The sequence below is a fragment of the Adiantum capillus-veneris genome, chromosome 16 (genome assembly GCF_014529385.1).
Source record: "Adiantum capillus-veneris isolate H3 chromosome 16, ASM1452938v2, whole genome shotgun sequence".
Classification (NCBI taxonomy): domain Eukaryota; kingdom Viridiplantae; phylum Streptophyta; class Polypodiopsida; order Polypodiales; family Pteridaceae; genus Adiantum; species Adiantum capillus-veneris.
In genome coordinates this window covers 56802916-56827018 of record NC_140946.1, presented here as the reverse complement: position 1 = coordinate 56827018, position 24103 = coordinate 56802916, and the positions used below count along the sequence as shown (strand labels likewise).

At 43.8% G+C, this 24103-nt stretch overlaps 1 protein-coding gene across 4 annotated transcripts in view; it reads right to left on the bottom strand.

Annotated features, from left to right (window-relative positions):
* LOC147439087 (thiamine-repressible mitochondrial transport protein THI74-like) overlaps positions 1–23521 on the bottom strand; it is a 66544-nt gene extending 43023 nt beyond the window's left edge. Inside the window, exons 1-7 of one of the 4 annotated variants that reach the window (XM_086485012.1) lie at positions 23069–23521; positions 22260–22655; positions 22072–22133; positions 21916–21987; positions 21750–21820; positions 21538–21644; positions 21285–21433 (exon numbers count right to left, since the gene is read on the bottom strand). In XM_086485012.1, coding sequence (XP_086341138.1) covers positions 21285–21433; positions 21538–21644; positions 21750–21820; positions 21916–21987; positions 22072–22133; positions 22260–22655; positions 23069–23149 — 938 coding nt within the window. In that variant the 5' untranslated portion in view covers positions 23150–23521. Of the gene's footprint in view, positions 1–21284; positions 21434–21537; positions 21645–21749; positions 21821–21915; positions 22134–22259; positions 22656–23068 lie in introns of all 4 variants that reach the window. The other 3 variants (XM_086485011.1, XM_086485015.1, XM_086485014.1) reach the window with 3 other exon arrangements.
* Between the last annotated feature and the right edge of the window lie 582 nt (positions 23522–24103).

Below are 24103 nucleotides of genomic sequence, written 5' to 3'. Positions count from 1 at the left end.
AAACATCTTTGTCAAATGCAAGGACCAAAAATAGCACCCTCATCCTCAAACCAATAAGATGGCCAAGACAGGCATGAGATAACAAAATCTTGGTGCAAACCCTAAGAGCGCCTGAAATCCCTGTCTAGGAGATGTATGGGTGGCCAACCCACAACCAAGGGCCAATGCACGTGTGATGAGAAGCATGTAAGCAAGAGGAAAAGCCATGGAAGGTGAACATATCTCTAAATTACCTCGATCTTGGGAGGATATTGAATGTTTAGGGGAGACTTTTGCTAGTGTTAGCCCTCACGCACATTCCTATCACCTAAGACGGACGCTGTATTATTTATTTGGTAGAGTCAGGTACCGGACTTGTTGGTCCAATAGGAAAAGGGTAAGAGTGATCGCCGATGAGAGGCGCACTCTAACTGGAACATCCAAGGGATTAGTTGGATAAGCATGGGCGCCCAAGTGTGAATGGAGCGAGCTCATATAAAAGTCAACTAAACCTAAAATTCACTTATTCTCTCATTTGTGCAATTGAAGAGTGCTCTTGCTCCATCTCCATCTTCTTCTTCTTCATCTCCTTGTGTGTGTGTATATGCCTGAGAGAGAGAGAGAGAGAGAGAGAGAGAGAGAGAGTGTGTGCGATCGAGCATTGCGACAGCACGACGGCAGCAAGGCGGTTGAGCGCGGCGTAGCAGCGTCTCCCTCTTCTTCGCGGCGAGGAATCCTCCACAACAGCAAGCGTAGAGCGGTCATCTGTGGCTCGCATATCGGCAAGTTCTTTGCATTGACACGTGCGACATACGCGCACAATTTTGGCGCCGCTGTCGGGGAATGCCATACACTAAGCTTGAATGGCACTATGTGCTTCTTTTGTGGTGCAATTTCATTTATAGGAAGGGTAGGAAAGAAAGGTGTGTGTGTTGAGAAGAAGAATTTTGTGTTGCTACTGTGTATTTCTTTGTTAATGAAGTTTTAAAAGGTTACTGTGTTTTCTCTGTGATAAGGTCTTAGTATTAAAGTTGTTAGTTCTGTGTAATGCAAAGTACAGTAAGTAGGAAGTAGATCTGTGAGAGCTAATGAAGTGTGTTAGTGTGTAACAGTAGGTGTATTAGTTGTAACTAGGTAGGTAGAGTGTGTGTGCTCGCGCACAGGCCGCGGCGACCTTATCCCAAAAAAACAAAAAATAAAATAAAAAATTGTAAGGTAGGACCAGGATCGGGAATATCTCCCAGACCCAAGCCCAAGCTCACGCTCAGGCCTCAGTAGCTCTTTGAAATTACGTATTTTAGCTTCACATGTAGCTAAAAATCAACTTTTTTGAGGACCAACGTAGCTTCAGGGAGCTTCAGGGAGCTTCAGGTGACCGAATGTTGTGCTGTAAAGCACAACGCGACCCTCTGAGTGATACGCTCGTTTTGAGCTATCACACACTTTAATCAAAAAAACCGATCATTAAAAAAAAAAAAAAATTAAAAGAGTGAAAACGGACGTCTTAAAAAGTAAGCGGTTAACCTTCGAGGTTACGACACTTGTAGGGTGCCAAAGGCACATGTATCTGCACTTTGGTCGTGTGCTAGAGAGGCAGCAACTAGAGAGAATTTCGACTTACGCGAGTTCTCATTATCCACCTACCTTAGGTTCCGGGCCCTCGGCGAGGACCCAAGGTAGTACAAACCAAGACCCGAACATAGCGGCTAGTGACTCTTCCTCTGACTACGACATCATGGAGGGTTTCCCAATGCCTAATCCCGATAGCTCAAGCCAAGACATGCATGCCATGGGTCCGTGGTCCGGGCCGAGCGTGCTTAGCCGCTTGAAGGAAACCTTTAGCAGAGCCACTCGCTCCGAACATGGAGCTAATGATGTAAATGAGGAGGGTGGGGAAGTAAATTCTCCATCAATGACCAACGTAGACCCTATGCCCTTAGAGAATGTACATGTGAATACTTCATTCACTGCACCTCCTGACTCTTCAGAGCTATTCCCCTCCCAGGTTATATTACCTGATGGTAGAAGCCTTGCCGAAGTGCAAGAGGTTGAGTGGTATATTCTTGCAGCAAGGGAAAAGGAAATCGAGAGCTTACGCAAGGCAAAGCAACGAAAAGAGTTAAAATCAAAAGCTCCTATGTCAATATCCTTGCTAGGAGAGCAATCGAGTGCTCTTGAATTAGCGACCACTAAGGGTCAACCCATAGAGAGCAACATAGCATCTAGCTCAAGGGACACCCCTAGCACCTCAATCCTAGATGGAGTGTTCTTAAATGAGAAATGGGAGCACGAACTACAAAAGGAAACTCTAACCGATCTATACACAGGTCACACCTATCACGTGGGTTGGGTAGATCTCCTACAATCCACAATGGGTGCTACTAGTGTGGAGGATCAACAACAAAGAGTTTGTGAGGTCATCCATAGGATCATTGAGTTAGAGAGACAGAACAAGGGGATCAACATGCCTTCAACGGGTCTCATGAGATTCTTGGATACAGGAAAGGCTAAACAATCGACCTTATCGCAAATGGAGACTCCCTCTGTAAGTCCGAGGGATCCTCCATATGTTGTTTCGCCAGGGGTCTCGGTGCAATCTGAGCCCACAAGTGATAGCTTTACCTTTCCAAGTCTAACTCATCTTTTCCTTGATGATACCACAGCTACCATGCCCACCCTAATGATGGGCATGCCGAGAAACACGCCATGGACCTCATTTGTTACTAAAGCACCACTACATGGTAGCTCAATGCCTGCAACAATACCTACAAGTGTATACCAATCGTATGCACCTATGGGTCCTCGTACTCATGCAATCCCTGTCCCTCCCATTGTTTCAACAACATATGCTCCACAACCACAAAACCAAAGTTCTTATTTCCATGGGACGATACCGGCTAGCATTAGCATGTCACATCCGACGTCTGCTATGCCTAGAGCCACATATATGAACTTTGGGCCACCACATGGCACAACATCGTACCCAACGTGGAACCCAAGGGCTTCCTACGCGCCAAGCCCAATGCCGATACCTACTCCACATGTAGTCTCTGGAGCACCTTCACCCACGGTGCCTGCTCACCTAGGTGACTTGGCAACATTTGCTCAAGCTATTGGTCGATCTATTGCTGAGAATATGAGACACACACCTGATAGAGAGCCTAGAAGTAAGGTAGTACAAATAGCCAAGCTCACACAAAAATTTAGTGGAGACGGGGATGTGAGAAAGCATATCGAAGTGTTTGAACAAATATGCGATTCTCTAGGAGAACACAATGACCTGCATAAGAGTAATGCTTTAAGCCTAACCTTAAGTGGAAAGGCTCGAGATTGGTATAGAACCCTAAGGGTGGAAGAAAAAACGATTTACCCTACTCTTTAGGAGACTGTTCTTGAAAGAATACATACGAGAGGGAGTGCTTTGGGGAGTAGCCTCTCAGCTCCAGGAAGCCCAACGAGAGGAAGGAGAGTCGGTGAGAGACTTTATTAGTCGCTTGAAGCATTTGAATTCTCATTGTAATCCAAATGAGCGCTTCAATAATAATCAATTGCTTGATAGATTCATTAGGGGATTACAACATGAGGATATCTACAATGGCCTAGTCATTAGAGGTATCACCACTTGGGAAGCAGTCACCACCAATGCAATCCAATTGGAGGATAATTTAATGATTCAAGGAGAAAGAGTGTCTGTTGAGCTTAAATCTATTAGCTCGCAAGCATCAAGGCATCAGTCAATGACCCTAAAGCCTATTGCTAAGGAGCCAAAGATATATGAGATGACTTTAGCAGATCTCACCGAGGCTATTCAAGAGAGTCTTAGAGACAATGGTTCTCCGCAAAACAATCATATGTATCCAAGAAGGGAGCAACAATGGTGCTCAGTATGCTATGGACCGCATAGTACCAGTGAATGCCCTACTTTTAGGATAAAATTCAATGGGAACTGCAATGCGTGTGGAGGTATGGTCATCAAGCTAAGGATTGCATAGTATTTAAGCGCGCGATGGCCAATAGACCAACCTTAGCATGGACAGACACACCTCGAGTCCCTAGGGCCCAAAATGTTGTTCAAACAACACCCTTACCACCTCCAGTGCTAGGACCGCAACCACCACATCCTAGAATCACTTCACTGAATCAAGTGGGTTGTGAGTCATCTATTGCTTGTTTGGAAGGCTGTGAGAAAGATATAGATCCTAATATTGCCTATCGGATGGATGTGCTTGAAGAAAGTCCACAATACTACATGGAAGACTATTGGGGACAAGTCAAAACCTGTCAATCAAGTAGCTGCTCTTGCGGCAAGAGGCCAAAATATCAATTACACTGCTAAGAGACCACCTCTTCCATGCTATGAGTGTGGAGGTCCACATCGTGTAGCCAAGTGTCCTATTAGGCTACAAAAGAACGCGACACTAATGCAAACCAATCAAGCGAACACGTCTACAATGCCGATACTCATGTGTAATCGATGTGTAATTGATCCCCTTGTTCTGTCTCTCTAACTCAATGACCCTATGGATGACCTCACAAACTCTTTGTTGTTGATTCTCCACACTAGTAGCACCCATTGTGGATTGTAGGACATCTAACCAACCCACGTGATAGGTGTGACCTGTGTATAGGTCGGTTAGAGTTTCCGTTTGTAATTCGTACTCCCAGTTCTCATTTAGGAACGCTCCATTTAAACTTGAGGTGCTAGGGGTGTCCTTTGAACTAAATGCAATGTTACTTTCTAGGGGTTGGCCCTTAGCGGTTGCTAAGTTAGGAGCCCTCGATTGCTCTCCTAGCAAGGATATTGACATAGGAGCTTTTGATTTTAACTCTCTTCGTTGCTCCGCCTTGCGTAAGCTCTCGATTTCCTTTTCCCTCATTCCAAGGATATACCGCTCAACCTCTTGCACTTCGGCAAGGCTTCTACCATCAGGTAATATAACCTCGGAGGGGAATAGCTCTAAAGAGTCAAGGGGTGCAGTGAATGGAGTATTCACGTGCACACTCTCTAAGGACTAGAGTCTACGTTGGTCATGAATGGAGAATTTACTTCTCCACCTCCCTAATTTATATCATTAGCTCCATGTTCGGAGCGAGTGGCTCTACTAAAGATTTCCTTCAAGCGGCTAATCACGCTCGGCCCGGACCACGGACCCATGGCATGCATGTCTTGGCTTGAGCTATCGGGATTAGGCATTGGGAAACCCTCCATGACGTCGTAGTCAAAGGAAGAGTCACTAGCCGCAATGTTCAGGTCTTGGTTTGTACTACCTTGGGTCCCCGCCGAGGGTCCGGAACCTAAGTTAGGTGGATAATGAGAACTCGCGTTAAGTCGAAATTCTCTCTAGTTGCTCCGTCTCTAGCACACGACCAGAGCGCAGATGCATGTGCCTTTGACACCCTACAAGCGTTGCAAATAACCTCGAAGGTTAACCGCTTACTTTTTTAGGCATTCGTTTTTTTATGTTTTTTTAAGTTTTTTAATGATCGATTTTTTGATTAAAGTGTGTGATAGCTCAAAACGAGCGTATCACTCAAAGGATCGCAGTGTGCTTTACAACACAACATTCGGTCACCTGAAGCTCCGTTGGTTCTCAAAAGAGTCGATTTTTAGCTACGTGTGAAGCTAAAATACGTAATTTTAAAGGGCGACTGAGGCGTGAGCCTGAGCGTGAGCTTGAGCTTGGATCTGGGAGATATTCTCGATCCCAGTTCTACCTTTAAATTTTTTTATTTTTTTTTATTTTTTTTTTTTGGAGATAAGGTCGCCGCGGCTTGCGCGCGAGCACACACACACTCTACCTACCTACTTACAACTAATACACCTTCTGTTACACACTAACACACTTCATTAGCTCTCACAGATCTACTTCCTACTTACTTTACTTTGCATTACACAGAACTAACAACCTTAATACTAAGACCTTATCACAGAGAAAACACAGTAACCTTTCAAAACTTCAGTAACAAAGAAATACACAGTAGCAACACAAAATCCTTCTCATCAACACACACACTTTCCTTTCCTACCTTTCCTACAATTGAAATTGCACCACAAAAGAAGCACAGAGTGCCACTCAAGGATAGTGTATGGCATTTCCCGACAACGGCGCCAAAAATGTGCGCGTCAAGCAATCAATGAGTTTGGTAGAAGATACCCAAAGGGATCTAGAACCAGCACCTATGCATATCCAGATTACAAACACCGTGTTCCCTACGCAACAACAACCTCACCAAGTCCATAGATCCTTAGCCATACCTAGTGTCATCTAAGAAGAAAGTGACTTAAAGTCATGGAAAAGTGGGCGTACACTTCTTGATGGAAAGAATGTTTACAGAGGGACTACCTGATCCTATCGAAAAAATGGAGATCCCATCTTTCCCACGTCAAGGGACTGAAGTCCAAAAGGTGCCTTTAAACATTGCCAAATTGATGGATTTCATGTCTTCAGAAGTTAGAACCACCATCGTGTCCAAATTATATAAAGACCCTGAGCTACTCTCAGCTCTTCGAGCCTTCCTCAATGGAGAACTAAAGTTTGGGCTACCACAATTTGCACAGATGGATGGAGCTAGGGAGATGCCAATAGAGGAGAAACACTTAGATCCACAACCTAACCTAGATGAGAACCTTGTTATAGAAATACCTGTTAACAAGTTGGGACAATACTTTGCGGGTGATGAATCCAATGCGACCATACCAATCACTACTAAGGGATTAACTGTGAAGGGAATCCTTGATGGTGGCGCTGGGGTTAGCAAAGTTGCTGGGAAACTATGGGAAGACCTCATCCTGCAACCACAACCATAGTAGTGAAGATGGCCAATGGTTCTATTGTTAAACCTATTGGGATGCTAGAAGATCTAAAGATCAGGTCTTTGGACATAAAATAAGAGTTACTTTCATTGTTATGGATTTCTCTAAGCACACTATGGCATCTGAGATGATCTTAGGACGTCCTTTCATGAGGAAAGCAAAAATGGTGCATGACTGGTCTAAAAACCATGTCTACTTGCAGTTCCAAGATTCTGTCATTCGAGTGGATCTTGTGACTGGTCGAGCACATCCTCTAGGAAACAAGTTTATAATTGATCATAGATCTGACACCACAGTTCACTCGGCCCCATTGTAGTATTGTTACACGTGTAAAGCGGACACTGATGTTGGGGAAGATTCTCCTTATATGGATGTACTACCTGGGATGACTAAGTCGGACAATGTGGATTGGGTCCACCTAGCAGCAACCATAGACACTTGGGAAATAGGGGGACGACGTGGTTAACACCTGAGGGGGATGAAATGCCCGTACCTTTAAATATGCTACCCTGTACCTTTAAATATGCTACAAGCAATGCATACAACTTCTGACAAGACTTATCCTAATATAACGAAGAAAACATACAAGTGGGTCCTTAAAGCTTCTTTAGCGACCATAGCTAGTGCTAAAAGACAAGAGCCTGGTAAGAGACGTCCCACTCGCTTCAAAAAATGTAAGGAAACGTGGCGGTGGATTCCTAGACGACTATTGGAAGCCCAACGCTACTATCAAGGAAATGATCAAATCTACGTGCCAAAACGTAGATTGTGTTCTTACTTGTCACCTGACCCATGTGAGCCTAATCCTGTAGCTCCAAAACGGATTGACGATCGTGGAAAGAAAAAAATCACTAAATGTTGCACACCCGCTCCAGAGCTAGTTTGGGTATTAAAGAAAAAACAATTTGTTCCACCTAGCTCAGGAAGGGGGGAGTCCCATGAAGCTTCTAGCTCCTCATGTAATGTATCCATAGAGGTAAAAGCTTCTCCGCAGCCTCCACCTACAATAGTGGACCTCCATAAAGCTACAAAGGAATCCACACCTCCCAGTGTTCAAGAATCACCTGATGAACCACTTCAAGTTCGATCCTGGGAGAGTACCTTACCACCCTTGCAACTCGACGAGGTACCTAAGGTAATAGAAAACTACTGGCAAAAATCCTCACATATTACCAACTAGAACAATTAGTTTCAAAGAGTGACGAGTACATTTCAAACGGTATGATCTACCCAAGGAAGGGGGGAGTGTTTGCTGACAGTCATCATTCACTCACTCCCCTCTCAACCTTCCTCCCTGACCTCTCAATCTCCCAATCTTAGGGAATGTATATATAAAGCCTTATACCCATAAAAAACAAAAATAATAAAGAGCAACAACAATTAGCAAACGAGTATGCACAATAAAAGTCAAAACATTGGCTAGACCTATACATTCACATCCGGTACACTGAAACAGAAACCTATATCATCAAACACCTTTGATCCTCATCACTCGAGTGATGGAGGGTAGGTAGAATTAGTATGATAGGAGTGTTTCTGTTTTAGAGTTCTAGTGATTAGCAAAGTTCTTTCTTCCCACTGATGTGCCTCCTAGAGGTATTCTTTGCGTTTCCTCGTATGTACAGGAACGTGTTGCTATGGTTAGGATTTGGACCTTCATGGAATCTTTCTCTCGTTAACACTTCAAATCAAGCGCGACCATCAACACAAACAGGTGTTTCTTGTCCATTAGCATTGCCCCTTATCTTTTTGCATCCATGTTTGTCTCCTTTAATTGTGATTGATAGCATAATATCCATCACATTTGCTTAGTATCAAACATTTAATTCAATGTAATTTTTTGTCATAATCACTTGTTTAGGTTTATAAATCAAGCAATCCGACTAAGCTAGTTTGCCCAAGCTCGGTGTTAGAGATCTTCTCTTAATACCATGGGAAATGCCTTCCTAATAATCAACGGTTACTTAGGTTCTTAATCCAATTTAGGCAGTATTTTGTGAAATGTACTAGGGCTTTTTAGTGGGCTTAGTCCCTATTGACTTTTAGCTTAAGTATTATAAAGGGAGTTTACTACTGTGATGAGCCTGGGGAGAGTAACAGTGTTATATCACCCCCCAAAGTTACAAAATTAAAATGCTGAAAACGAACAAACAAAAAATCAAAGTGCCACAATGTAAAATCTTAAGTTGGAAGAGAAACCTCGGCTTGATTTGGTACTCCACTCACATGTATCGCCTATGGTACTAGAGCCCTAGAGGTTCCCGGTGTGTGCGCTTTTCCTTGAAAAGCAAAAAACCTAAGGCATACAAAATAAGCACACACATCAAAATTGAATCACTGTGAAAAGACTTTGGGGGGCCAAAGAAAAGGTAATCAATAAGGCGATGATTTCATGAGAAATTCCTTTTATCGTAGCTTAACTACAAGGTCTTTTAGATATAGCCTCTAGTCAACCCTCGAACAGGAAATACTTAGCTCTCGCGATTAAACAACTTAATTGACCAGAGAAAATTAAGAAGCTTACCCATGGTATTAATGGTCAATCTTTAGTGCCTTTCGACCGTTGAATTAGCAACCCCGAACTTGTTTAGTTTTTTACCTTCCCAACTGTTTATACGTTTGATTATATTGCAATTTAATGTTTATTGCTGACAAATGGTATAGATTATGCTACCAATCAATTTGTGTGCCTTAAATTGCATATGCTTTTTAATTGTATATGAGAATGCAATTACTGTGCCAATGTTGTTTGATTTTGCAATGACTAAAGAAGGCTAAGGACATTCATCTCAAACGCTCTTCCACCTCGACGAACGAGCTTCAACTCAATAGCCTCCGAGGACGGAATCTACATCAGGAATGGAGCATGTTAACCCTCACGCACATTCCTATCACCTAAGACGGACGCCGTATTATTTATTTGCTAGAGTCAGGTACCGGGCTTGTCGGTCCAATAGGAAAAGGGTAAGAGTGATCGCCGATGAGAGGCGCACTTTAACTGGAATATCCAAGGGATTAGTTGGCTAAGCATGGGCGCTCAAGTGTGAATGGGGCGAGCTCATATAAAAGTAAACTAAACCTAAAATTCACTTATTCTCTCATTTGTGCAATTCAAGAGTGCTCTTGCTCCATCTCCATGTCACCAGCGTGTGACTACTATCTATCCTTTTTGTTGATTTCTTTCTTATTATCTATTTACTTTCACTTTTTGGAAACACCCCTCGGGAAATCTAACTGCCCTGCATTGCATAGCTAGTGTGGAACTGTTCAGAGGGAGTCTAGGCCTGAGGGCAAGAGAGCACTAAGGTTGGACAAGGACTATGGTTAGCCAAGTGGGGTCATTGACTAGCCAAAGTGGAATCCTTTGCTACAGAGGCTACATTTCAGTTCTGGGTGTGGCCGCAGTGTACAAAGAGGGTCGGATGACCTAGAAAGATACAATGGCAGCATCTCCTAAAATTTAGGGAACTGCTATTTTGGGACCTGAAAATGTGTTGACGTCATTACTGCCGGAATGACAAGGGGAATATTTTCTTACTCTGCCGTGAAGTCAACTGGGCAACCGGTTGGGATATTTTTAGGTGGCAACCCCGAAACGGGAAAATGCTTGTAAATGTGCCAAGTGGCACCTTCTGGTGCACTTGCCTCATGCAACAAGAAGTGGCGCTGAATTTAGGAGGGGGAGAGCCTCATTTTCAGATTTGTCACAGGTTAAGAGCTATGGAGTGCTTGCTTTCCCTCTTATGCACAGTGCGGTGCCAGGAGTAATGCCTTGCACGCTATGCACTGCCCTCTCTCTCCCCTTTGGCAGTATGTTATGCCCCTCTAGTGGGCTCTTCATTTGACCAATGTACAGTTGTGTGGGTTCATGCGCGATTGCCGAGGCAAGAGCCTCTTGCACAGGTACTGGATTAGCTAGCGGCTAATCCCCCCGCAGGTACAGGTGAATTCGGAGAGGTTTCACGCCAGAAATCTCGTCCGATTCAAAGGGCAAGTAGCCCTACAGGTGCGGGAGCTCGAGGACTTGCTATGGATGCGACCGGCACGCGAAACGGAGCCCGAAACAGTGAATTACAGCCTGCTGTGTATTTTTGCAGGTTTAGGGTTTTGGCCCTAAACGGACCCTAATACCCCCAGGAGGTTCGGGGACGCAAGGGGACCGCTGTACAGGCGATCTGGAGCATTTTCAGGGCTGAAAACAGAGAATTCAGCGTGCTGCAGATTCTCGCCAGGTTTTGCAAAGTGCCCGTATGCGTCGGGAAAGTCAGTCAATGCGTGGGAATACTGACCGTGAAGGGTTCTAGTACAGTTATGCTGCCGAAATCGGGCTGGAACAGTGGAAATTCAGCCGAGTTTGTGCGGGGCAGCTTGTAGGAACCACAGCGTTTATTCCCTCTTTTGAACAATAAAGAAATACCGAAAGGGGCGCCTAAGTTAGGGGCCAATCTGGTGTCTGTCTACTCATACAGGTGCAATCTAGCAGCCTGTATCCCTCTCCCCTTTGTTGTGTCTTGAAAGTACAGGTAAAATAGACGACTAATAATGGGTGAAAGCTAAATCAAGGTTTAAAGTAAAGTCTACCGCCCTTTTTGGAAAGAACAGGCCGGTTTCATGGTTCCATCGACGGGATTAAATCACTTTTTCCCATAGAAGTGAGCCTTGGGCAGTTTTCGGCTTGAAGACACAGGGGATCATAGACCAGACACAGGGAATTGCAATTATGGCTGACAGACCAGATGATGTGACTGAAGAGGTTTCCTCTTCACAGGGTCAACAGACACATGAAGTGGGTGAGTCCTCAAGACCACGACAGACAGATGACCATATATTCAGGACCCAGTTGGCTACTGCTGTGGCTATGTTCACACAAGTAATGCAGAATCCGAGGTTTTTAGCCTTTCTGCAACCTCCTGTTCCGTCTCAGCAAGTTGGGTCACTCGATCATATTGAAAAGCCTGTTAAGGCTCGAGCACAGGTGATTCATACCACACAGTCAATGGAAACACCTGTACACTTGACGGAGAACATGCAGTCTCCACAACCTGTGCCTAAGGTGCAAGAACAGGTGGCTGAGATGCCAGTTTTTCAAGCTGTACCAATTCAGCCCGCCACCTTTCAACAGCCTATAGCTGGTTCTAATGGGCAGGGAAGCAACTTACAGGCTATGCAACAGGTCTTCCCACCACCTTCAGTACACCCTGGCTATTTTGGAGGTGGATCGGTATTTCAGAGCATGGCTGGTCATGCACCTGGAAATCAGTTTTATACGCCAGGAACAGTGTTTGCGGGTGCTCAAACGATGATGCCTAACCCCATGTACAGTGTCATGGGTATGCAACCAGGGTTTCAAAGCACTCAGGGACAATTTGGGATGCCACAAGTAAATTTTGGTATGGCTGGAATTACAAATCAGCAGCCAAATACGGCATTTCCAGGTCAAGTTAATAGCGGCCAAGGAACACAAATGAACCTTAATAGTGTTCCCATGTTTCAGTCACTTCCATATGACAATTTAACGCCGCTGGAGAGGCCAACTCCGTACAAAGAAGGTGGCAAAGGAGTGTCATTCACGACCTTTACAGGGTTTGATGACAGGAAGAAGGCTCTTTCATTCCTCCAGCAGTTTGACAAGGCCTATGCAGGGGGAAACTTTACAGAGGCTTCAAAGGTCCGCAAGGCAGCCACTTTCTTGACAGGGAATGCGGGACAATGGTGGACAACTTTATTGCTTCAAGGGCAAGCTCCGTCCACATGGATTTACTTCAAGCAGATTTTTGCAGCAGCATGGTTATCTGATGACTTTGAAGCAGATGTCATGACAGAATGGCACCGACTTAATGCTGCCACTTGTAGAAATCTGGATGATTACAATCGGAAGTTTTGGAAAGCTCTACTTCCAGTAACTTCCTATAGGTTTGTGCCATTGACAGAACAGATTGAAAAATACTGTTGTGGCCTACCTAAAGGATTGAGAAAGTACTGTACAAAGACAAAAGTCGCTACTTTGACGCAGCTCATCGAGGTAGCAAACACTGGCAATGGTTTGCTCAAGGGAGAAGATTGTGAATTTAACACTGGCGTCAAGGCAGGATCAGGCAAGAAAAATTCAGCCAAGAAGCACGTTCCCAATGAGGCTCCTAAAGGGACTTAGGAGTCAGCCAATGCAGGGAAAGACAAAGCTACGGCTGAATCAGAAAAAGGACCAGCAAAGAAATGGAAAAGACGTTTTCCTCGCAAGTCAGAAGAGCAAAAGAAGGTCCTGAGGACAGAGAACAAATGCTTTATATGTGAGCAGCCTGGCCACATTGCTTACAAATGTCCTACAAAGAAAAGGCCAGCTGATTCTGATGACAAGGAAGACAGGAAAGGAAAGAAGCCCATGGCTGGTCTAGTGCCAGATATGGTGGGCGATAAGCCAAATTCAGATGCAAGTGAGCTTTGCAGAGCGTGGGGAAAGGTCAGGGATCAAACAATGCTTATCTTCTTTGATTCAGGTGCCAAAGCCAACTTCATTTCCCCAGAATTGGCTTCAAAGTTGGGAATCAGACCTGAAGAGATGGGGTATACAGCAGAGGCAGGTTTGGCATGTCCTGGCCATACAGAGGCTGTGACACCCATCATTGGAAAGTTGCGTCTACATATCCAGTCCTATGTAGATGCTGAAGAATTTTACATCATGCCACTGGACGGATGTGATGTGTTGTTAGGTATTCCTTGGTTGTTTCGTGTACAGGGAATCATGGATGCCTACAACAAAAAGATCACTGTACAGAGCAGGGGAAAGACTCACATTCTGGATGTAAAGCTTAAAGGGGAGTCTATTCCTACTGTATCAGCTTCTGCTATTACTTCTGTAATGAAAAAGCATCTTTCTGCGTACTTGGTTTTTGCACGTGAAGTGTCAGATTGTGATGAATCAAATTTATCTGTGCTAGATAAAGAAAGGTCAATGTTTTTACAACAGTATAGTGACTGTTTTTCCGATTCATTACCGTCTCAACTACCGCCAGAGAGACCCGAGGACCATGCGATAGATTTGGTGCCAGGCTGTAGCCCACCAAATAAGCCTCCGTACAGGGTTAGTGCGGCTCAGCAGAAAGAGATAATGGGCCAAGTACAGGAGTTGTTAGAAAAAGGGCTGATTCAGCCCAGTTCATCTCCATTTTGTTCTCCAGTATTGTTGGTGCAAAAAAAGGATGGCTCATGGCGTATGTGCATCGACTACCGTGCACTGAACAAGAATACCATCAAGAATAGGTTCCCTATACCTAGAATTGATGATATTATGGACAAATTAGAAGGAGCAGCTATGTTTAGCAGGATAGATCTAAAGAGTGGGTATCATCAGATCCGCATTAGATCAGAGGATGTGCACAAGACTGCTTTTAGAACAACGTTTGGCCTTTACGAATTTTTAGTGATGCCCTTTGGTCTCACAAATGCTCCTGCTACGTTTAATAGGATGATGGACAGAATTTTCCGTCCACACCAGCAGTTTGTTGGTACGTTCTTTGATGACATGATAGTCTACTCAAAGAATGAAGAGGAGCATAGGCATCACTTGGCCATTGTGTTCAAAGAGCTACGCAGTCATAGGTTGCTCATCAATGCAAAGAAAAGTGAGTTTTTTTCTGGAAGAGATTCACTTTCTGGGACACATTGTCTCAAAGGATGGTGTCAGAATGGATCCTGCAAAAGTTGAAGCGATCAAGTCATGGCCAAATTTGAAGACGGTGCATGATGTCCGAAGCTTTTTGGGACTATGCTCCTATTACAGAAGGTTTATTCGAAATTTCGCTGAGATTGCTTCACCTTTACATGCTCTTCAAAAGAAGGCAGTCACCTTCAGATGGACACAGAAAGAGATTTCAGCTTTTAATCTCTTAAAGGAAAAGATGACTTCAGATCCAGTCATTGTGTTGCCGGATCTTAGGAAGTCATTTGTGGTCCAGTGTGATGCCTGCGGTAGTAGCATTGGTGCAGTGCTAATGCAAGATGGCAGGGTAGTAGCCTATGAGAGCAGAATTTTGCAAGGGCCAGAGATGACCATGCAGGTCTATGAGAAAGAGTTACTGGCTGTGATTCATGCGCTCTTAAGTTGGAAACACTACCTGCTAGGTGCAGACTTTGTTGTCCAAACGGACCATCAGACCTTGCGATACTTCTTGACACAGACAAAGTTATCTGAGAAGCATATGCGATGGGCAAATATCTTGTCCATGTTCCATTTTCAGATTGTGCATGTGGAAGGCAAGAAGAACGTTGTGGCTGATGCCTTGTCAAGGAAGCCACAAATTTCAGCTGTGTCGATTCCTTATCATCATGAACTTGATGATATGAGAGAACAGTATGCAAATGATGAAGATTTTGCAAGGGTCTTCGAGCAGCTAATGGATGGACAACGTCATGAACATTATCTTCTTAAAGACGGGTTCATGATGATGCATGGCAGATTGTGTGTCACAAAGCCATTGCGACGCAAAGTTATGGAAGAGAGTCATGTCCCACCGTATGCAGGGCATCGTGGTATCGATGCTACAGTTAAAGCGGTAGAGACATTCTTCTATTGGCCTACATTGAGAAGGGATGTGGATGCCTTTGTGCGAGAATGCCTAATATGCCAAAAGGTCAAGTTTGACAGGCAAAAGGCACCAGGGTTATTGCAACCACTACCTATTCCAGATAAACCATGGGAAAGTATTGCTATGGATTTTATCTTTGATCTTCCGAGAACGCAGACAGGAAATGATGGTATTTGGACCATTATTTGCAGATTCAGCAAACAGGCTCATTTTATTCCTGTCAGGAAGAAGATAAAGCCAGATCAAATGGCACGCTTGTTTATGAGCAATATTTTCAAGTATCATGGCATGCCACAGTCGATTATTAGCGACCGTGATCCACGCATGACTAGTTTGTTCTGGAAAGGCTTGTTTGAGAATATGGGTACCACGCTCAAATTCTCTTCGTCATTTCATCCTCAAACAGATGGGCAGTCAGAAGAGGCAAATTCTACTGTCCTAGATCTGCTGAAGTGCTATGTGTCAGAGCATAAAGGAAAGTGGGAGCAGTATTTGCCATTGGTGGAGTATGCATACAATAATACAGTGCATTCATCAACTGGCAAGGCACCTTTTGAGATAGTTGAAGGTGGCAAGAAAGTTCCTCCCATACTGCATACAAAGGACAAGATATTTGAAGCAGATAAGTATGTTCAGGACATGGATGAAATGTACAAGAAGGTCAAAGTGGCCTTAGAAAGGACTCAGGCAAAGCAAAAGAAAGCAGCTGATCGTCACCGTCGTGAAGTGGTATATTCACTTGGTGATTGGGTGCTTCTACGGTTTGAAAAGGCAAGGTTAAAGAAGATGAAGGGCAAGGAAAGAGTGTTTCCAAAGCTCAGCATGCGTTACTATGGGCATTTTCAAGTATGCGACATAATCAGTGATGTTGCATATAGGCTGAAATTGCCTGACAGTTGGAAGATTCACAATGCGTTTCATGTGAGTCTTCTCAGACCCTATGTGGGTGATGTGCCAGAAGATATGCCAGCTAAAGATCAGCCGGAAGTCGAGGAACTTGACGAGATCTTGGTCCCTGAACAGATTTTGGCACACAAAGAAAGGAAAGTGAAAGGCAAGGTTGCTAGGCGTTACTTGGTAAAGTTCAGAAACTATCCACCAATGGATGCTAAGTGGATGGAAGAAGGTGAACTTGCAGAGTCACCAACTGTGTTATCACTTTACCTGGAAGCCTTCGATTTGCAACCTACCTTGACCCCTTGAGTTTCAAAGCTAAATGGATTGTCAGTGTGACAATGGCTTCTGAAACAAATGATGTACATGGTATTTAAAGTGAGCTCAAATGAAATACCTGTTACATGAATGTTAGAGCTGTACAGATTGTCAGTTTGGCAATTGCTCTTATGGAATGTCCAAAAGTTTGGTTAGTGCTATAGAAGTGAGTATTTCTTGTCAGTTTGTCAAGGATACAGTGATTGCTTCTATTGAAGAGTACATGTGTAACTGCATTCTTAAACTGTCGGTTTGGGTATGCTCGAAAGTGTTACGGGATCCAACGTGTACTATAAGACACTGGCAAAATGTGCAGCTACCATTTTGTCATTGGAACGTTAGTGACTCAAAGCAATGGCAGAGTGCGAAGCTACCACTATGTCATTGGGACAGGGTTCACACGCAGGCAATACATGAGTCGACGAGGTGTTGAATACACCAGGGTTGACAATGAGCATGTATGTGTCGTATATGTGTTGACAGGTGTTGAATACATCAGTGTTGACAGTAAGCATGTACGACATAGATGCAAACGAGGACGTTTGAGATTTCAAGAGGGGGGTATGTCACCAGCGTGTGACTACTATCTATCCTTTTTGTTGATTTCTTTCTTATTATCTATTTACTTTCACTTTTTGGAAACACCCCTCGGGAAATCTAACTGCCCTGCATTGCATAGCTAGTGTGGAACTGTTCAGAGGGAGTCTAGGCCTGAGGGCAAGAGAGCACTAAGGTTGGACAAGGACTATGGTTAGCCAAGTGGGGTCATTGACTAGCCAAAGTGGAATCCTTTGCTACAGAGGCTACATTTCAGTTCTGGGTGTGGCCGCAGTGTACAAAGAGGGTCGGATGACCTAGAAAGATACAATGGCAGCATCTCCTAAAATTTAGGGAACTGCTATTTTGGGACCTGAAAATGTGTTGACGTCATTACTGCCGGAATGACAAGGGGAATATTTTCTTACTCTGCCGTGAAGTCAACTGGGCAACCGGTTGGGATATTTTTAGGTGGCAACCCCGAAACGGGAAAATGCTTGTAAATGTGCCAAGTGGCACCTTCTGGTGCACTTGCCTCATGCAACAAGAAGTGGCGCTGAATTTAGGAGGGGGAGAGCCTCATTTTCAGATTTGTCACAGGTTAAGAGCTATGGAGTGCTTGCTTTCCCTCTTATGCACAGTGCGGTGCCAGGAGTAATGCCTTGCACGCTATGCACTGCCCTCTCTCTCCCCTTTGGCAGTATGTTATGCCCCTCTAGTGGGCTCTTCATTTGACCAATGTACAGTTGTGTGGGTTCATGCGCGATTGCCGAGGCAAGAGCCTCTTGCACAGGTACTGGATTAGCTAGCGGCTAATCCCCCCGCAGGTACAGGTGAATTCGGAGAGGTTTCACGCCAGAAATCTCGTCCGATTCAAAGGGCAAGTAGCCCTACAGGTGCGGGAGCTCGAGGACTTGCTATGGATGCGACCGGCACGCGAAACGGAGCCCGAAACAGTGAATTACAGCCTGCTGTGTATTTTTGCAGGTTTAGGGTTTTGGCCCTAAACGGACCCTAATACCCCCAGGAGGTTCGGGGACGCAAGGGGACCGCTGTACAGGCGATCTGGAGCATTTTCAGGGCTGAAAACAGAGAATTCAGCGTGCTGCAGATTCTCGCCAGGTTTTGCAAAGTGCCCGTATGCGTCGGGAAAGTCAGTCAATGCGTGGGAATACTGACCGTGAAGGGTTCTAGTACAGTTATGCTGCCGAAATCGGGCTAGAACAGTGGAAATTCAGCCGAGTTTGTGCGGGGCAGCTTGTAGGAACCACAGCGTTTATTCCCTCTTTTGAACAATAAAGAAATACCGAAAGGGGCGCCTAAGTTAGGGGCCAATCTGGTGTCTGTCTACTCATACAGGTGCAATCTAGCAGCCTGTATCCCTCTCCCCTTTGTTGTGTCTTGAAAGTACAGGTAAAATAGACGACTAATAATGGGTGAAAGCTAAATCAAGGTTTAAAGTAAAGTCTACCGCCCTTTTTGGAAAGAACAGGCCGGTTACACTCCATCTTCTTCTTCTTCATCTCCTTGTGTGTGTGCACGACGGCGGCGAGGCGGTTGAGCGCGGCGTAGCGGCGTCTCCCTCTTCTTCGCGACGAGGAATCCTCCACGACAGCAAGCGTAGAGCGGTGAGTGACACACCATCGTCCTCTTTGAGCTTACTAGTTTAGGCTAGTTGCGTGCTTGGAGCCATCTGTGGCTCGCACACAGTGTATCGGCAAGTTCCTTGCATTGACACGTGCAACATACGCGCACAGCTAGGAGCAAGCAGCCCAATCGCACGTATATAAGCTACACAATTTCAGCTACTGCCTGCCACTGTCCATGTGGGCAAGCAACCCTTACTTGGGCAAGCAACCCTTACTTGGGCAACTAGAATTGATTGCAACGATTGAGGCAATAAGATCGTGCGCCCTTAGATGGCATACACCTTTGTGTGTTGAAGCCCACACTAATTTGGCCTCCAAAAGGCAGAAGAGAGCTTTCCCTTAAGGGACCTACAGGATTGATTGTGAAGAGTACTCTTTAACAGCAATTCTAGGGAGGGTTTGACTTGAGGGCTAAAGAGCTTGATTAAAGCTCATAATGATTGAAAATGACTAAACCTACTTGGGATGTGATCTTAGTGGGACTACATGATACTGATGATAATTGAATGAAACTCTGACTAGGGTTAAAGTTTAGATCTTCGCCTAATACCAGTTGTCATGGTTAATGGACGTTAAATGAAAAGTAGACACGAGCTAAATATGAACTAGAGTACTTAATTCATTAACACCACTTGGCTAGTGTATACAATGAATGGCCTTGTGAAGGAGCCGTACGGCTTACCCCTGCTCAATGTCTCAGCTGCCTATATTTCAAGGGAGTAAATGGTGGAGGTTGGTGGACCGTTTAGGGAGGGTTTGACTTGAGGGCTAAAGAGCTTGATTAAAGCTCATAATGATTGAAAATGACTAAACCTACTTGGGATGTGATCTTAGTGGGACTACATGATACTGATGATATATATACCTAGATGAATCTAGGATAAGCCTAGATTCACCCATAAAGGAAAGTGCAAGGTATAGACCCATGGTAGTCACCCACAAGACAATATAACCATCAGCTCCATCATGCATAGTATTGACTAAATACCACGACATCCCCACTAACGTCGTCAGTGCCCAATAGTGGGTGTAGAACTAGGTACTAACATATGCTCCCAAACACAACACCACACACACACACACACACACACACACGAGCATACATCAACACAAAGTTCAACATACTGAGTTTCTGTCATGACTCCGGAGATCAAGGGCAGACTCAGCCAGAATGAAGCCTAGCACTAAAAGAAGCATTAAATCGGAAAAATTAGCACAAAAATGAGGTAGTTGATAGGGCAAACGCACCACAAAGATAGAAAGAATTAGCACAATATCAACTGGTCGTAACTCGGACGAAAACTTCACAATGTGAAGACTGCATGTCCGCTATACGACTAAAAAATATACCTAGATGAATCTAGGATAAGCCTAGATTCACCCATAAAGGAAAGTGCAAGGTATAGACCCATGGTAGTCACCCACAAGACAATATAACCATCAGCTCCATCATGCATAGTATTGACTAAATACCACGACATACCCACAAGACAATATAACCATCAGCTCCATCATGCATAGTACTGATGATAATTGAATGAAACTCTAACTAGGGTTAAAGTTTAGATCTTCGCCTAATACCAGTTGTCATGGTTAATGGACGTTAAATGAAAAGTAGACACGAGCTAAATATGAACTAGAGTACTTAATTCATTAACACCACTTGGCTAGTGTATACAATGGCCTTGTGAAGGAGCCGTACGGCTTACCCCTGCTCAATGTCTCAGCTGCCTATATTTCAAGGGAGTAAATGGTGGAGGTTGGTGGACCGTTTAGGTGGAGACAGCTTATGGACTGCAAGAGGGCTTGAATCCTTGACTTATGAATGCATGAGAAGAGTATTTCAATGATGACAATACCATGATATGACTATACTTGATGGGCATGACCAATTGACCTCTCATGGAAACATCTTTTTAGGGCATTTACACCTTTGTTCACAAATGGAATCAAAGCAGAGAATCTTTGGTGTATTAATATTCATAGGAATAATAAGGTTTTTAATGATGCACATCCGGTGGATAAAGAATGGTTCCATGAAGTTCCTTCTTAGGTGGTGGCTCTGAAAAAATCATGCAAGAAAATGTTGCTGATTGAGAACGAATGATCCAAAAAAATATGTTAAAAGAGAGCCCAAGACTATACACAAATAAACCATGACTTTAATATGGCATATATAGGTCCTATTGACAAGTGACATGTGAAGCTCTATGATCAAGTCGAGACCTGATTGGTACCAACGAAATTATTGCCAAGCACATTCAGAAAGTTGCTAAGAGATACATAAAATTGCCCACAGGAATCGCTAAAGGATTTTTTTTTTTTAATAAACCTGGGGGAGTCTATTTTCCTGATAGTAGTATCTTGTGGAAGGGCTAGACCCCTATTTCTGTAATGGTGTATTTTGGGACAACTGCATATGGGCCCGAGACTCTAATTTGGATGTATTAATGCATATATTTTCTCAGCTGTTTCCCACAAGAAAAAAGACTCAGAAGGTGGGAAAAATACCATGGCAGCATATTCAGCACGAGGCACTGATAGGGCTCCAAACGTGGCTGGAGATGAGAGAACCACCTCAAACATTGCCACAAAGCAGCCTCACTCCCTACATAGCTCCTGGGAGATAGGCTATAGGTAGCTCTAGGTGGTGATAAACTCTGACAACAGTAGCATTGCATCATAGTAATGCAAAACAAGGATATACACATATCAGATGACAAGACTTTAACCAGAACTAATGCTGCAGAACCAATCAACTAACCTCACCTAACCACCACATTGCGACTAGAGTGAAAAGGCCAATGTAACCAAACACCTTCTGGACATCAACACCCTCCCCTTCATGTCCTGAAAATTTCTTCAGCAAGACTGCACCATAAGCGACACAAGGAAGAAGAATGAAGCATGTAAGTACCAAATGGCACAAGCTTCAAAAATGTAAAAACAATGCTTGTTTCTTAGACATGTTATCACCTGTAAAGATACCATATGTAACTGCAGAGAGCAGCCCCAATGCATCTCCAAGTATTGAGTGCTCACTCATCCTGTCCAAAATACATTTTCTTGAGTTCATCCCTTTAGTGATACACATACAATTATTGGCTCTTACAGACTTGCTGAACCTCAAAAGAAGCTTTACTCATTTGAGGAGATCTGCGTATCATCTGCTGCCCATGTCTTTCCAAGCGTGGTCATAAATACGCCTGTGATACTGACAAAAACTGCAACAAATTTACTTATATTCAAAGAATCCTGGCCCAAGCAGTAGCCAAAGAAGAGGGTGAACAGCCCTGACGTAGATGAGAGTATTGTGGTGCTCGCAACGCTTGTATTTGCCAAAGCAGCATTTGATAAATACTGTGAGCATAAAACACAATCAATGTATCAAACCTCCTTCTACCCTTTGTGAATGATAAGCTCAAATTATCTTTAGTAATGCATCACCTGCACAAGTGAAAACAGATACAAAAATTCTTTGCATACCTCTGTAAGAAACCACAATGGGGCTAAGAGAAAGCTCCTCCTTGCAATTTCCCATGAGCTCAACTCATTTGAACTCCTCAAAAAGCTACTGCTGTCATCTACTTTACTCAGTGTCCCTTCTTCCAAAACATAAGAATCCTCATGTCTTGTTAAAAGATTTTGTAAATCTGGATCTGAACTCTTTTGCAGACCATTCGTTTTCAACGGTGATTGAGGGTGTCCACTGTTAGTCTTTAAAGGAACAATTTCTAATGAAGCAGTGCGCTTTAATGAATATTTTCTCTTCACTAAATTAAATATAAAATCCTTCAAGAGGGCAACCGGAAGGTACACAACCATGAGAGATGCTCCAAGGAACGTAAGCACAAAAGGATGTTTGTATGCCGTGAAGATGCTCTGGAAAACAGTAGAATTCAATACAAGACAAAAGCATATTCTACACAGAATAGAGCAATAAAACTGATGAAGCAAACATAAAAACCCATTTCTTTTTTTGCACGATCTCATGAAACAGAGATTGATTTTATTGAGATATTGATGAGCATACATGTCCTCCCCAATTAGTACGTGAATTTGAAATATGCACATTATAGAAATGTATCTGCAATTTGCATTTTGAACAATCGGGTTCAATGATGGATGATGCATTAGTTGCAATTGTCCAAATGGTGATGTACGCAAGATCAATGCAAGACTCTAACAAAAAGATTTCATGCCAAGACACAGTATCCACACATTATGCAGACCAGGAAACGCTGGTTTGTGACGTGTGTGAGGAAAAAATAAATGTAGTGCGTGAGAGCTCTTACTTGGGTAACTTCTGCAGAGGTAACCCATATGATGACTACTGAGCCTATGAGCAGCAAGCCTGCATTGTACTTCCAGCCCATTGAACGAGTGCATTCAATCGAATCACACGAGAATTAGCAGACTTTTGTGTTGAATCCGCTCAGTCGTCCGAGAAATCAAACAGGGCTTTGGGAATGGAGGAACAAGCCTTTGCATCAAAGCTGTGTGCTCCAATTGCGGGTTCGTAAACGCAACCCAAATGCAGCGACGGGGTAAGAAGCAATCAATCATAACAAGTCGGACGCTGCTCGACTAAAAGCTGAACACATGCTTTCTGTCCTTCAGAGTCAGAAATCCGACGCCATTAAAGCTGAAATTACAAGCTTTTCCGTAAAGGAAACTGATGGGTAGATTTACACGTTCTTTGTGTATTTTTGAGAGGACGATGATAGGAGCGCAAGAGTTCACGCGAGGACGAGGATCTAGTCGCTGCTGCCGTTTCGTAGCCTCCTCACCCTCATTTTTTTAGAGGGGATCTACGGTAAAAAATCGGCGTTGTTTTTCGGTGAAGATCACAACCGTTGATCCCAAGTGTGAACTTGATGTAAACTTGAACTATATGTACTATATTATTGTGGTGTAAACTCAATGTGAACTCGTTGTCTCGAATTAGCGACAAGCTAGAACTACATTGTGTAGTGCTACCATTCTCCTTGCCTATCAAAATGTGCGCAATAGCCTAGTGGTAAATCGATGGCCTTGGGACAGGGAGATTATGAGGTCAAATCTCACCCAACCCTTATTTTTTCCTCCATACAAATCTAATGGTCCACAATGAACAATCAACTGGGACCATAGATCCCCTCTATAAATGAGGTTGTCAAATAGAGACGTGGGTCTCGTCTCGTAGTAGGTGATACCCATTTTGAGAAATGAAATTAATATTTTGATGCATAGTGGATATGTATTTCATAATGAAATGTTACATTACTGCTTGTAGCACTAACTTGGTTTCTAATTATTGTAGCACTAACTTTATTGGTAATGAGCAAGAT